The 14781-nt window shown below is 46.8% G+C and overlaps 1 protein-coding gene across 1 annotated transcript in view; it reads left to right on the top strand.

The window, feature by feature from the left end:
• The first annotated feature begins 8490 nt into the window (after positions 1-8490).
• LOC142570565 (tetraspanin-33-like) overlaps positions 8491-14781 on the top strand; it is a 45295-nt gene continuing 39004 nt past the window's right edge. Inside the window, exon 1 of the mRNA XM_075678936.1 lies at positions 8491-8848. Within this exon, the coding sequence (XP_075535051.1) occupies positions 8491-8848 (358 nt within the window). The remainder of the gene's footprint in view (positions 8849-14781) is intronic.

The following is a 14781-nucleotide window of genomic DNA, read 5'->3' as shown; positions in this document are numbered from 1 at the left end:
ATGCGACAGTGCACACCATGTTCACGCGGGAAATTCGTGTCCTTCGGGTGCTGCGAGCCATAGTCTCATGGCTGCGTGATCCAAATTTCAGCTAATCATTGCAGGCTTGATATTTCCCTCGGCACTTAGCAAATTAATTTGAAAGGTTCGTTGACGCAGCCACCCTGTGTCGGCATACGCAGTGCGCAGCGTTTTTAGTAATGATAATACACAATTCGGGCGCGCGAACTCCGACATGTGACACGTAAATGTGAAGTGAAAAATCTGAAGCACGAACGTGAGGGGGGGGGGGGGGGTATAGTCATCAGGCCGTGGAGAAAGCACTCTATTTTCAGTGAAAATTAGGCAACTGATTGTTATGTTGATGACAATGATAGCGGTGACCTGCTTGATTGTTTTTTTTTCTTTTTAGGTTTTTAGTTGTACCTAAGTGCCTTGCTAATGATTTTTGTGTGTGTTTGTGTGTGTGTGGCTATGGTGTTGGGCTGCTAAGCACCAGGTGGCCGGATCGAATCCCAGCTACGGCAGCCGCATTTAGATGGGGACGAAACGTGAAAACACCCGTGTACTTAGATTTAGGTGCGCGTTAAAGAAACCCAGGTGGTCCAAATTATGACGGAGTCTCTGACTACGGCGTGCCTCATAATCAGAGAGTGGTTTTGGCACGACAAACTCCATAATTTAATTTTTTATGTTTATTTTTTTCATGTACAGCTGTAAGCAGCATCATGAGCTGGCCACTAAACAGTGGTAATGGCATGAGAAAAGGTAACCACAGATCGTTTGAAACGGTATCCACTCTGAAGATTGTGCTTTGCCTGAAAAGTAGCTTGGATGTCACTCAGATGACTCACTAATAAACTATTCAGTACGTCTTTAGAAGTAACGACAAATACAGACGAATGATATCACCCTTGGAACAAAATGGGGAGGAGAAATTAATGTGAACAATGCTTTTTGGAGAATTTTAACGCATCAAATTACTGACTATTTACGTCCTTAACAGTAACATCTAAGACTGTACTGTAATGTCACTGGGTCATCATGATCATCATCATGATCATCATGATCATCATCATTATCATCATCAGCCTGGTCACGCCCACTGCAGGGCAAAGGCGTCTCCAATACTTCTCCAACAACCCCGGTCATGTACTAATTGTGGCCATGTCGTCCCTGGAAACTTCTTAATCTCATCCGCCCACCTAACTTTCTGCTGCCCCCTGCTACGCTTCCGTTCCCTTGGAATCTAGTCCGTAACCCTTAATGACCAGCGGTTATCTTCCCTCCTCATTAGATGTCCTGCCCATGCCCATTTCTTTTTCTTGATTTCAACTAAGATGTCATCAACTCGCGTTTGTTCCCTAACCCAATCTGCTCTTTTCATATCCCTTAACGTTACACCCATCATTCTTCTTTCCGTAGCTCGTTGCGTCGTCCTCAATTTAAGTAGAACCCTTTTCGTAAGCCTCCCGGTTTCTGCCCCGTACGTGAGTACTGGTAGGACACAGCTGCTATACACTTTTCTGGCTGTGCAAGATCTGGCAAAATTTAACGACTTTTTCACTTTTAGGCACGCTGCTTGGACCAGAAAATTTTAATGCGATAACGTTGTACAGGACAATCAGCTGTCTCCGTTCGTGATGTCGAACAATGCAGAGCTGTGTCTCTGATAAGATTTTTTTCAAGCGATACCTCATGGCCATGTATTTGAATTACACATTTAAATACCATCAAGACGGAAAGCCAAATGCAAGACTTCATTTGCGAAGTATTGTATTACCGCTTGTCGTAGCATCTGTTTCCTTTCCTAGCAGGCCTGCTTACAAGGTGGCATATTTTGAAGGCCAAGAAATGTCCACTTCTCTTAGAGAACACTTTCTAACCTTCTGTTTGTCGGTAAACGAATATTGATCATTTCTGTAAGCGTTTGTTTTATTTGTGTCGAGGCTGCACTGACTTCTTCAATGCCTCTCCAGAGTCTCAGTGGGTTCAACCTTTAGCGCTGCTTTAATCATTTCCTCCTATCAATTATATGCCCCACAACAGAGTATGTATAGTCAAGAAGATTACTACTCTTTAAGAATGCTTTTTTTAAAAACGCAATAAAGACGTTTACAAGCAAACTTCTATCCGGAAGCTTTCATCTCTGGAATTTCTCGCTGGATCGTATCAGCACTTTGAGACTCTGTGACTGCATTCTTTCAGTGCAGGCAAGTTGCTGACACTTCTTTACATTTACGGCTACGCCGAAGACAACGAGGCTTATTTGCTAAAGATGTCATTATTTATTCAACAATGACAGCAACATGTAATGTTACCAACGCTATGGTTGCTGGTATTGGTAGCACTACTGCTCCTAAAACTATCGCTGTTAATACTACTGTTATTATTATTATTATTATTATTATTATTATTATTATTGCTTCTTATAAAACATATGAGCAGTTCCATTATTTTTGGGAGTAGAGGTGGAGCAGCAATTACTAACGGATAAAAACCGCAAGAAGGAAAAGTAAGAAGAAGAGGAACCAGAAGAAGAATCAACCGAGTGGTGAACAGCACTTTTACAAGGCTCATCCCGAGACCGTCGAAGGCTTGTCATTTCTTCTGCAGTGCTGAAAATGATGCGCGAAGATGTGCACCGGGAGAAGGAGGCAGACCATCCACCCGACACCGAACCAGAGCAACACAGCGCCGATGAACGTGAAGAGGCCGGTGGCCAAGCGTTGCCCACCGGCGGCCTAGGGTCGGCCACCGGAGGCCAGGGGTCACCCATCGGCGGCCTAGAATCACCCACCGGGGGCCAGGGGTCACCCATCGGCGGTCTAGAGTCACCCATCAGCGGTCTAGAGTCACCCACCGGCGGCCTAGGGTCGCCCACCGGCGGTCAGATGCCCACTGACAACGTGGTATCGCCCACCGGTGACAAGCCCCAAGACAAAAACGGTGAAATCCTGCACCAGGATGGCGAACCCGTACACCACGGCGAAGGCGGCGTTGGAGAACACTCGCCCCAGGAACCCAAGAAGCCAGGTGAGCCCGGAGACGCAGCCGCCGTGATCGCACGGGAAGCTGTTGAAGACACCATACTGCTCGACGTCAATCCCATGGTAAGTCGATGCATAAACCATACAAGGTACCTTAGAAGAACTTTTTGCTGGGCGAGTTGGTGCACATTAGCTAACATCTTTATTATTGCGCGAACAAACGACCACAGAGAGACTGCGCCTGTCTTTGTGTGCTCTCTCTCTGTGGTCCTTTGCTCGCGCAGTTATAAAACTGTTGACCATACAAGGGTCGTATAAATGAACACCTCGTAAATAACTGTATGGTTATCTAGGAGGTGTGGCTTTAATGACCCAAAGAAGCTGAGGCCTCACAGAAGGTAGCGGATTTGATCGCATACGTGGTGTTTATTTCTCAAACGGTAGTTTACGTGCAGTCACAATCGCAGTAAAGCCCATTGTTGTGCATGAAAAATATTTTCACACATTTTGGAGTTTGTTCTGTCTCGCAACAATAATCACCACTCTTTCGTACGCTTCCTACCCACTCTATGAGCTAGCAGAAAAGTGTGGAGGATGTCACGCGACATTGTTTTCCCGTAGCGGCCATGTTGTCGGGGCACAATCACGGTTTTCTTATAGTGGCATGAGCTCATGTGTGTGCTGGTTCGTTAATGTGCCCTGGTAAAGGCGTCGTAGTTGTTGGATTTGGGCTATAGTCTCCGGGTTTTGTGCCGAGGTGTAGCTAGGCCGTGCTCTTCCGGCTGTTGGGGCCATGTTGCACTCGAAGAAATAGAAAACGTGAAACGGGAGCGCATACAACACTGCACACAACGTACCGCAGTCACGGACGATGGGTGATCTGGGAGTTCTGTTGCTATCTTCGGTGGATTCATGATATGGTGTTATCAGAGACTGAAAACGCTGTGCATCAGAATGTGCTATAAATGCTCTGCACTTGAGTGACAATTGCGCAGTGTTCCTTCTTTTGACAACGGCTGATGCAATTGCGTCACCCAAAACAGCCATGCAGGTGGATGAGAAGAAGCGGCTCCTTAGAGTAATAAAGTGACGTAAGTGACCGCAGACATCTTGTCTGCGCACCCTTGGGGCGCAAGGATGTGAAAGTTCGCGGATGCGGCGCGAGAAGAACGTTCGCCTGAGCGCACATCAAACGGCTGTATGGGCTCGTAGGCTCGGTCAACGCACTAACTGCATGCATATAAGCATACGGTTCGGCATCGCGGAACTTTGTTTCCATGATGCTTCACTTCCCGTGAGGACAATATACTTCACGCTGCAGTAGGCGTGTAACGCGACAGCGTTAAGGACCTCGCGTCGCAGAAAATGAGGCGTCGAACGCGACGCCGGTCGAATTCCACACGAAATTCCGTACCACGAATATCCAACCAGTCTTCGGCCAACAAAGTTGCTCATACCTTGTCTTTCATTCTTTACAAATTATTCCTAGGAATTTGACAGTGTCAGCCCACAAACAAATGTAATGAAAAAAAAAAGAAACAGTGCCGACGCATATCTGTTATCTTAGCTCTTCTCAGCTTGAAATATTAAAAGTGCGAAACAATAACAGGAGATTCGACCCATGCAAGAGGCCAAGTTTCTACCAGAAAGCTTGCCTTCGTGCACACAGTTCGCCGCCAGGGTTTGCCGGTGAACGTTAAGGTTAAATAAGCTGCAGTTGCTGGGAAGCGTGAAAAGCAGGTAGGAGTCCTTGAATGCTATGTCGCTTTTAAACGCCTAATGGCGCTTTCCTTTGCTGGCCTATTAACGCGATGGCGTTAAGGGCCCCTTGTCGCAAAAAATCCGCTGTCGGCGTGGGACTTCGTGTGGCAAAAAATCTTTCCGAACCACAACCACGCAGATCCTGCGAGCGGCGCAGACGCTTTACTGAACCGATTGAAATCCTAAAACTAATATCAGGAAAATCGTAAAGTGCGACCTAAACACAAGCTACTGATGTTATTTCTAATGAGTTTAATTTGAATTTACCAGGAAACATAATTCTGTTACGCAGGAACTCAAAGAAAAACCCCTTTCCGAGCATCGCGGCTCCTTGCAACAACGCCATCGCGCTCGCGCCTCCGCGCAACCGCAAGAAAGCTGCGGTGTCCGGGAAGCCTGATAAGCAGTCGTGGATCTTTGAAATATATCGCGTAAGCTGTAAGCGTTCTGTGCCAGCGTCAGGTCTCAGCGGCACGCGGCCGCTCGAAACTTGTTATTTAAATTACGTGGTTTGACGTGCCAAAACCACCACTTCTCTATGAGGCACATCGTAGTGGGGCACTTCGCATTAGTTTTGACCACCTGACGTTCTTTCACATGCGCCTAAATCGAACTACGCGGGTGTTCTTGCACATCGCCCCCATCGAAATAATTATATATATATATATATATATATATATATATTATTTTGAGTCGTGGCGCTGGTTGACACTCCCAGGGTTAGTTCTTGTAGCAACACATAAATACCCCGGAAAGGGAACGGGAAAACGGCGCCGCTCAATTGGTAGAGCACCACTCACGTAATGCGAAGTCGTCATCGTTCCCCACCTGCGGCAAGTTGTTTTTTCATCTCCTTGTAATTCCATTAATTTATAAGTTCTTTATTTCAATAAGTAAGCAGAAGTAATTTTTCCTGTGTAGTCCTTGGTGCCTTTGTTGGCTTCTTATATATATATATATGTTTAAAGGACACCAAGGCAAGCCTACGGTGAATTAATCGTTTTAGTTGAAATGTAGAAATCAGAAAGGGAAATCGAGGTGGCGGAAAACACGGATGGGATGCAAACTCACGTCTTAGCACTTCGCCTGCGATGCTCGCGCGCCTAATGCTATGACAAGGAAGACGATGAAGATGTCCATCCTGCACGAAGGACACAACTTTAATCACACGCAAATTTTATGTTTACGCACTACACAACTCACAAGATATGCCGAAGTGCATCCTTCAAATCATGCACGTGCAGAGCGTGAGACGTCTACGCACCGATGTCAGGTAGACGAAAGCGACTCCTGGTGCTTGTCGAGGGATCGAACAGCGAAGCCAGTGTATGCGAGAAAAGTACGACACGTATCAAGCAACATTTAAATGTTCTGCACCTCTTGTGTCACAGTGGCTCATATCCGTTCTGGAAGGTTGGCGAAGAACGATCGCCCGCCCGTGCGAACAAACCAAATTGCGAGATGAAAGAAAATTAAGTATACGAAATATTCTCCTGAATATATTGCGCCATTCCATTAAGACGTACGTGCGCTTTAGAGATACTTTTGAGCCTACACTATGCGTTCAGATTCTGTCTAGCAGTTTACTTTTTATTCAGCAGAACAGAAGGGCTCTTGCTGGTACTACTTTTTCGGTGAGCGTAGACTTTAAAAACAGTTGCACCCTTTAGGGTGTATATTTGTCCCACAACGATAATCGTCATCTGTCTTGCCCGCGTTTCCTTTCTTTAACGCTGCGAGCCCGGTACTTCCCAGTCACGAACGGCATGCGCGTTATCAGTGTGACGCAGCATTCTTGACAGGAAAGTAGCGAGCGCCGAGTTCTCAAGAGAGCAAACGCAAGCAAGGCAGATGACGATTATCGTCGTGGGAAAAATATACACCCTACAGCGTGCAAACTGTTATTAGAGTGTACAAGAGTTGTACAAGCCCGTTTGCTAGTTAGTATTGCATACGGCGTAGATATAGCCTTCGTAAATGTTTCCACAAATGTTTCTGCCGACATACGGACGACCCACAGCATCCAGCGGGGACACCAAACCCAGGAGGATTGGCAAGGAATGCTCTGCATAACAAATTCGAACCAGGAAGGGTTAAAATAAATCATTGCCACCCACCCCCCCCCCCCCTGAATGACGTTCGACTGTGACCTGATTGATAGGCCTAGGAACGCGCTTTATTGTCGGGCAACACTCATCCGATCCCACCTTGGAACACGTTTTAATTTTTGTTGTTGAAGACACCCAAAATGAGTCAAGACGAAAACCCACTTACGTATCACAAAGTACTTGGTATGATGCAAGAAAGACTTTGCAATGATACAAATGGGCGGATATAGAAAACCTTGGGCCCTATAAAGTGTAGCTGTTCAATATGTTTTTAGTCCAATCTGCTGACGTCAAATTTACGTAACCGCCCACGCAAACATCCGGCGGTGACCCGTAGCGTTGCCTGAACAGCTAAATCAAACGCTCTCCTCGTTTATAGGAGGGCACTTTATATGCTTCGAAAACGAAAAACATTGCCTACATTGAGCGCTAGCCAGAGGCGAGGAGCACGTTAAGTGGAGATCGCTTCAATGGTGCCGAGCCAGCACGCTGAAAATAGATAACAGGATGACAAGAGGGTGGTGCCGGCGTCTGCGATTGGTCCGCTTTTCCTTAGTTGCGGTGGCTGGTAAGGGATGGTTAAGAATATCTCAAAAGCGGATCGTCAGCAGAGTTCCCACAGCGATGTTGTAAACGTGCCAAAAGTGCCCGATAACGTTATATGGCCACGCAAACAGTTTTATTAGAGGCAATAAACCCATGCTCTCCAGCAGGTGCCAGTAGCTAATGCCTGAGCGATCAGCGCTAGAGGCGCACTTCGGCTGTTCAGAAAAAATTCAATTGTGTTCGGCATATTAATGCATTTTTAACGCGTACACGTCACTTTGGCGCAGAGATTTCTCGCGGTTTTGTGACGTAGCGTGACAGATAGGTGGGTGCAGCCCGAATGTTTTATACGAATACAAGTGGGCTAATGCTGTAAAGGCGTCAAATGGGAAATAATTATGTTTCTTTTGTTCGGTCTCATCATGCATAATCAATGTGTACACGTCATATCAGATGGGGAGCTATTGCGGTTTTCTTGACATTGCGTGACAGGCAGGCAAAATGAGGTTGGTCCCGAAAATTTTAGACCAATCGTGGAGGGCTGGTTGCTGAACGGAATAGATAACTTTGGAATAGCTGTATGTTGTAGGGTCCCTTGTTAGACGAAAATTTGAAGTATTTTGTTCTGAAGACTTACGTGTAGTTTTATAACGAAGATTTTTTTTCTAACAAAAGCGCTGTCTAGCTGCGGTATTACTGCCAGTGCACGATTAGCTCATATGATTTCACCGTTTCGCTACGATTTTAAATGAACTTAAAGAACGGTGTACGTGCCAAGTTGAAGTATGTTAATAGTTCGTTCATAATGTTTCGTAACAGAACCTAACTCGGAAGGGAAGCTGCATTTATTAAAATAAAATTGTCAAGCAGGGTGTACTTTTCAGGTCGGCAAGAAGTTACTGCTTCAAATGAAGCTTGCTTTGCCACAGTCACATTTTATTTTGGCATCTTGCAAGTTACCTTCTAATACTGCCCTTTTTATTGGTGGATTTATTTATTCATGGGGCCTGACATCCCAAGGCAACACTCGGTCTATGAGTGGCCGAGCTGCGACCCGGTCCACCTGATCGCTCACCACCAGTGCTATGACCAATCAGACCAGAAAGTTACCCTTGCAGGTGCGTTACCCGTTGCTGGTGTTCAACCTGTTCCTGTGGTTCCTGGGAGCCTTGCTTATCGCCACCTCCACGTTCCTCTACCTGACCGCGATGAACACGGCCGAAGATGCGGCCGTGCTCTCCCGCCTGGACCTGATGGGCGTGCTCATCAGGCGCCTCGAGACCGTCGTGTTCCTCGGGGGCATGTCGCTCTTCATCGTCTCCTTCTGCGGCTGCGTGGGCGCGCTGCGCGAGAACAGCTTCCTGCTCAAGCTCTACTCGTACGCCCTCACCGCGCTCATCATAATCAACATGCTGGTCGGCCTCGTCGTACTGTTCATGCCCGGTGCGTGGCTCGACTCGTTTTTAGCGAGTAACTGTTTCGGTGTATACCGTGTCGAGTTTTCTGGTGACTGGCGGTCTTTCAGCGCGCACAGACCGAGAGCGCCAGTTCCAGAGAGAAAGCACTCGCCGGGCACTGGGCAGCCCTCCTCCTCTGCTGCTGCCGTATCCCGCTGTGGTGGCTGCGGGAAAGGAGGAGGGCGGTCGCAAACCGTGCTGCCGGCCGCGCCCCTGGAGCCTGTAGGAGTGTAACAAATTGTCTTATATAAGGTATCCCAGTTGACGTTAGCCAAGCTGTTTAACGAAAGAACAAAATAAACGACACCGTGCACGCTGCAGTTTTAAAACCTACGATGTTCGGTCGTCGAAGGTCTGGTAGCCGAACGCCGTAAGTCTTAGAATGGTACCTTGTACATTGCTTCTCTAACCTTACTTTTTTTTTCCGTTGAACAGCTTCACTATAGTTAGCTGGAACACACGGTATATCGCCACCTATACTACCGCTACCAATGTGCTGATGAGCGACTAGGTTCATTGCGGAATACGCAATGAAGCAATAAGGGTCGCCCAGATGTCCCCCACTTCATTCCTTTAATGAAGTGAATAGCTTCCTAGAAGCTTCGCCGTTCGCCTTGCCGTTCGCTTAATCGTTGATTGCGCAAGCCCTTTGAAGCTTATCAACGATACCGCCGATAGAAAGACACCTATGTAAAGGGTGCGTGCTCTGACGCAATCAAGTTGCGGGGCACGTTTGCCGCCGAACGTCAACTATTACAACTATATATTTGCTATTACAACTATTACAACGAGGTTAAGAATACCTGAAAAGCGGATCGTCAGCAAAGAAGAGTTCCCAAAGCGATCTTGTAAACGTGCCGAAAGTGCCCGATAACGTTATATGGCCGCGCAAACAGTTTTATTATAGGCAATAAACCCATGCTATCCAGCAGGTGCCAGTAGCTAATGCCTGTGCGATCGGCGGTAGGGGCACTCTCCGGCTGTTCAGACCAGAAATTAACCTTTGCAGGTGCGTTACCCGTTGCTGGTGTTGGTCTTAGCCTTGGTGAGTCTGAAGGTTTGCAAGCAGCTTCGTTGGTGCTCTCGCGAAATACTATCCTCCTGTTCTCCTTCCACCAACCGTGGCGGCTCTGACGCCGCAGAAAGCACACACGTGAAAAATCGGCCTATCTGTATAGACCTTACCTACTACTGTTACAGATGTGCTAGTTAACACCTTTCTTCGCTATGTAATGAAGTATTAAAACAAGAAATGCTACCAAAATATACTCATTTCATCAAATATAAGCCTCCAAGCGGATTCCTTTCATAAAGTTATTAGCGTTTGAGAAGCGTTCGGCTATTCGCTTTCGTCGACAATTATCTTTGATTGCTGATGCACAGTTATTTTTTAATGAGAGCCAGTTCATAGCTCATCCAAGGCCGAACGAGAGGTTCAATTTAGTTTGGTTGCGTCATGCGTGGTTCGACAGCGGCGCCATCTTCTCACGCGACACAAGTATGATTGAGCAATAACTTTCTTGCTTTATGCAGCAGTGCCAATGTAAGGCGCACATCATTCGTTCACGCATCACGAAGCCTACATTCTTCATTCTGATACGGCTAGGGGGCCGGGGGGGGGGGGGAGGGATGGAGGAGGATGTCATGCGGCCGAACCTTGCAATTGTGCTCGCTTCCCATTCGCAGTGGGCCCGCGGTAGTCAAAGGTGGTATGTGAAAACTGGTATTTTTCTGTCTTGCTGCCCGAATCTCTTCACGCCATTTCTGTGGCCTACGGGCAAACGCAAGGGCGCCATAGCTTCGAAATGGTGAAATTTCTGCAAAACATAGCACACCTTTTAGCCTTTTTAGCTCCCGATGAGCCTAGCGAAGCGTATCGTAATTTTCACGCGTGCCCTCGTCAGTTTACAATTAGCACACGTTTAACTTTATTCAAGTATGCCTACTATGGCTGAGTGAGCTTCATGAAATCAGACCACTCTTGATAGGATCAAAAGACGTGCTTCCGAGCTGTGCCTCTCTGGACGTGGAGGGAGAAGGTAACTTTAGCCGCGATCGCGTCATGCGTGGTGCAACAACGGCACCATCTGTGCAGACGACCTATGTATGCTCAAGCGGTGACATGTATCCTCTGTAAAAGGACACCAAGGTCGCTTGCAAAGGTATAGTTGATATTATTATGACATGATATTGTTACGTGCGGGTCTAGGAAGAGACCTCCTATGCTGACCGAACTGAAAGACGTTTCACCAAAAAAGGAGAGTAGAAATTAACTATTGGAACACGGAGGAAAGAAGCAGCTCGACTGCACTGTGGAAACATTGACGTTTCCTATGTTGAAGAAGCAAAACAAATGCCAAATAGGAGGAAAAATTCAGGAACCTCATACCATGTCAAACAGCAATTACATATGTATAGACATCAGGAAACCACGGACTTCAACACCATCAGCTAAGTTCAAAACTGAGCAATGAAAAAATTATGGCGTAGTTTGCCTCTAGCAAAAATAAATAAACAAATAAGGTTCTGCAAGGTAAAATATGAGTTTCAATTAAATTAACACCTAACATTTATATTCCTATTAGGAAAGCAATGATCGAATTTGCATTGATTAATGAAGGGAAAATCAGACATCCACCCGTTCGTAGCAATTGCTACAAAGGAAATCCATACGGGTTCCTCGAAAGAAAAGCCTCACAGTTGAAGAAAAGTTCGTCCTGGTCCGGCACTCGAAGTCAACGGCTTTCCGGGACAGCCACTCTACCATCTGAGCTAACCAGGCGGCTACGAGATGGTAGGGCGAAGTCGAATTTGTCAACAACTCAAAGCAATGGCAATGGTTGTAATGAAAGGGCATTATAGTTGTGCGGAAACCCACAAGGTGGAGAGAATTAATTAATGAAGGGAAAATCAGGCATCCACCCGTTTGCAGCAACTGCTAGAAAGGAAACCCATGCGGTTTCCTTGAAAGAAAAGCCTTACAGTTAAAGAAAAATTCGTCCTGGTCCGGGACTCGAACTTACAATTCAGTTATTTCGAAACACAACATGCGCTAATGTATAGGACACAGTGTAGTAAGGGAACTTTCAGTGCGCACTAGTCTCCAGGTAAGCAATTTTTTTGCTTGAAAGAGGGGGGAAGACATGCTTACACAATCGTTACATGACCTGTCTTATCGCCATAGCTTCGATGATTTTCCTGGTGCATTTGTCCTCGCTCCGGCCTACTATTGAATGTGCGATTAAACTAATCATACAAAGGCAATTCCTGTAGTGAATGGTTAAGATAACGGTCTTTTTTTGTTATTGAAGTTTATAGTTGTGCACTTTCAGACAATCATTAGGGCACCACAATGTTTGACCAACGCAACTTTGCCCACAAGAGAGTGGGATGTGGTAGATCACTGCCTGTTTGCATCAAATATATTTCTCTTCATGTTTTGTAGTACCACCTGAGGGCTTGTCTTTGCATGCGCACAGGCGTGAAAGTTTCAGTGGCGCCGAAAACAGCACTTTTACTCAGACTTGTTCCCAGATCCTTCTTAGATTGTGTGATCCGCGATGAATATAAGGCGGAACAGCCACTTTCTGCCTTTCTCTTTTCAAGAGCTGTATATCATTCGTAATGTCAGAGCCCGTGTTCCTGATTAGTTTCAGCGTCCTTTCAGGCACAAACACGAGCACGAGCTCTGGAAAACCTACGTGCTTGAGCCGCTCTGTCTGCTTCGAAAATAGAACCTGAAGCATATGGTGACGTGACTAATTCAGGGCGTTTTATGGCACGCATTTTCAATGCTACACTTGGCTGATTTTGAATGCGCTGTGTTATAAGGTATAAGCGCTTTATGAGCTTTTGGCTCATAACTAAAATGATAAAGCTTAACACGAAGAAAATTTATTGGGTGAAATTCAAACGTGAGTTTTCGAGACTCTAAAGCCTCTTTAAAAACCGTTAAAATGTTACTTCATGCCCATACGCGAGATAAATATTGTCTAAAATCACACACAAAAAAAAACTGCCAACAAAACTAAATATCTTTAATATATTGCATCGATGGAAAAAGAAGACAAGGTTGTTGACGGTGAAGACGACGAAGTGGTAACAGCCTCTCGGGATCCTGGGCTGCTGTATATATACGCATCGTGCAAATACATCGTGTAAATAGTTTTATATCCGTGACATTTTGGTGGACGTGCGGGGTATAAAACTATATACATCTTGTATTATGTGTTTATCGATATAATGTCATGTCTTGTTTTAATAGGTATGTACAACTTAAGTAGTCTGTATTTAGAGCTAATATGGCCCTTTGTCTAGCCCCGCTAATTCGGCTTTTTGCCCATATTCTCGACATTGTGTATCCATTTATGTTATTGTGTTCTCGCCCTCATTCAGCACACACATTGAGCGCCTTTCAGTTGTACTTGCCGTCTTTCGCAAGGCCGGTCTGCAGATCAATTCCAAGAAATGTAACTTCGGCCATCGTGAAATTACTGTTCTTGGACATGTCGTCAATGCGACTGGCATCCGACCGGACCCTGCGAAAATTCGCGCCGTGAAAGAGTTCCCTGTTCCACGGTTCGCAAAATATGTCCGAAGTTTCGTGGACCTTTGCTCATACTTCCGCCGCTTTGTTCAAGATTTTGCCACGATAGCACGCCCTCTTACAGATCTCCTGCAGAAAAGTGTGCCGTTTTCTTGGGGATCCTCTCAGGCCACCGCCTTTTCTCGCCTTACGACCATTCTCACCACCCCACCGATTCTAGGACACTTCTCTGCTTCAGCCCCTACAGAAGTGCACACCGATGCCACTGGCCACGGAATCTGTGCCCTCTTGGCACAAGTTCAACACGCCCATGTACATGTCATCGCATATGCTAGCCATCTTTTGTCACCTGCGGAGCGGAACCACTCTATTACCGAGCGCAAATGTTTGGCCGTTGTGTGGGCAGTGGCGAAATTCCGCCCCTAATTAAACGACAGGCCATTTTCTATTGTAACGGACCACCACGCCCCTTGTCGGCTTTCGTCCTTAATTGATCCCACAGGGAGGCTTGGGCGATGCGTTTGCGGCTCCAAGGGTATTTCTGTTCGGTGGTGTGTAGGTCTGGTGGCCTACACAGGGACGCCAAATCCTTTTCGCGTTACCCTGTACACACGCCAGCCAACGCCGACATGGGCGCTTCCATAAGTGTTCTTTCTGTTTCCCAGCTTTTGTACATGGCCAACGAGCAACGCCATGTCGCTATATTGAGGACCCTCATTCACCGAATGGAATCTACTCCTACTGATCCATCGTTACGGTGCTTCGTCCTCATCGACGGGGTATTGTACCGACGCAGTTTTCATCCTGACGGTCCTGCCTTCTTCTTGTCCTTCCACAACACCTCCGCTCGACCGTGCTTCAGGAGCTTCCTGACCCCCAACTACCAGACACCTTGGGTTTGCTCGCATTTACGACCGCGTGCGCCGCCGCTTCTACTGGCCCGGCCTCTCACGCTCCGTACGGCGCTATGTAGCTACTTGCAAGCCCTGTAAACATCGCAAAAAGCCAGCAACGCTTCCGACCGGGTACTTACAGCCGATCGACATTCTACCTGAGCCATTCTTTCGGGTGAGTTTCGACCTCTTTGGCCCTTTCCATGAGTCCAGCTCCGGCAACAGGTGGATCACTGTCGCTACTGATTACGCGACGCGCTATGCCATCACTCGGGCACTTCCCGCGAGCTGCGCAAGCCACGTCGCCGATTTCCTGCTCCGGGATATCATTTTAGTAAATGGCAACCCGCGACAGCTGCTTACTGACCGCGGCCGCACTTTCCTCTCCGAAGTCATCGCCGATATCCTACGCTCGAGTTCCACCAAGCACGAACCCGCTACCTCCTATCATCCCCAGACCAGCGGCCTTACTGAGTGACT

The sequence above is a fragment of the Dermacentor variabilis genome, chromosome 2, assembly GCF_050947875.1.
Source record: "Dermacentor variabilis isolate Ectoservices chromosome 2, ASM5094787v1, whole genome shotgun sequence".
NCBI lineage: Eukaryota > Metazoa > Arthropoda > Arachnida > Ixodida > Ixodidae > Dermacentor > Dermacentor variabilis.
Note: the sequence above shows the minus strand (reverse complement) of the source record. Positions and strands in the feature narration are given on the sequence as shown.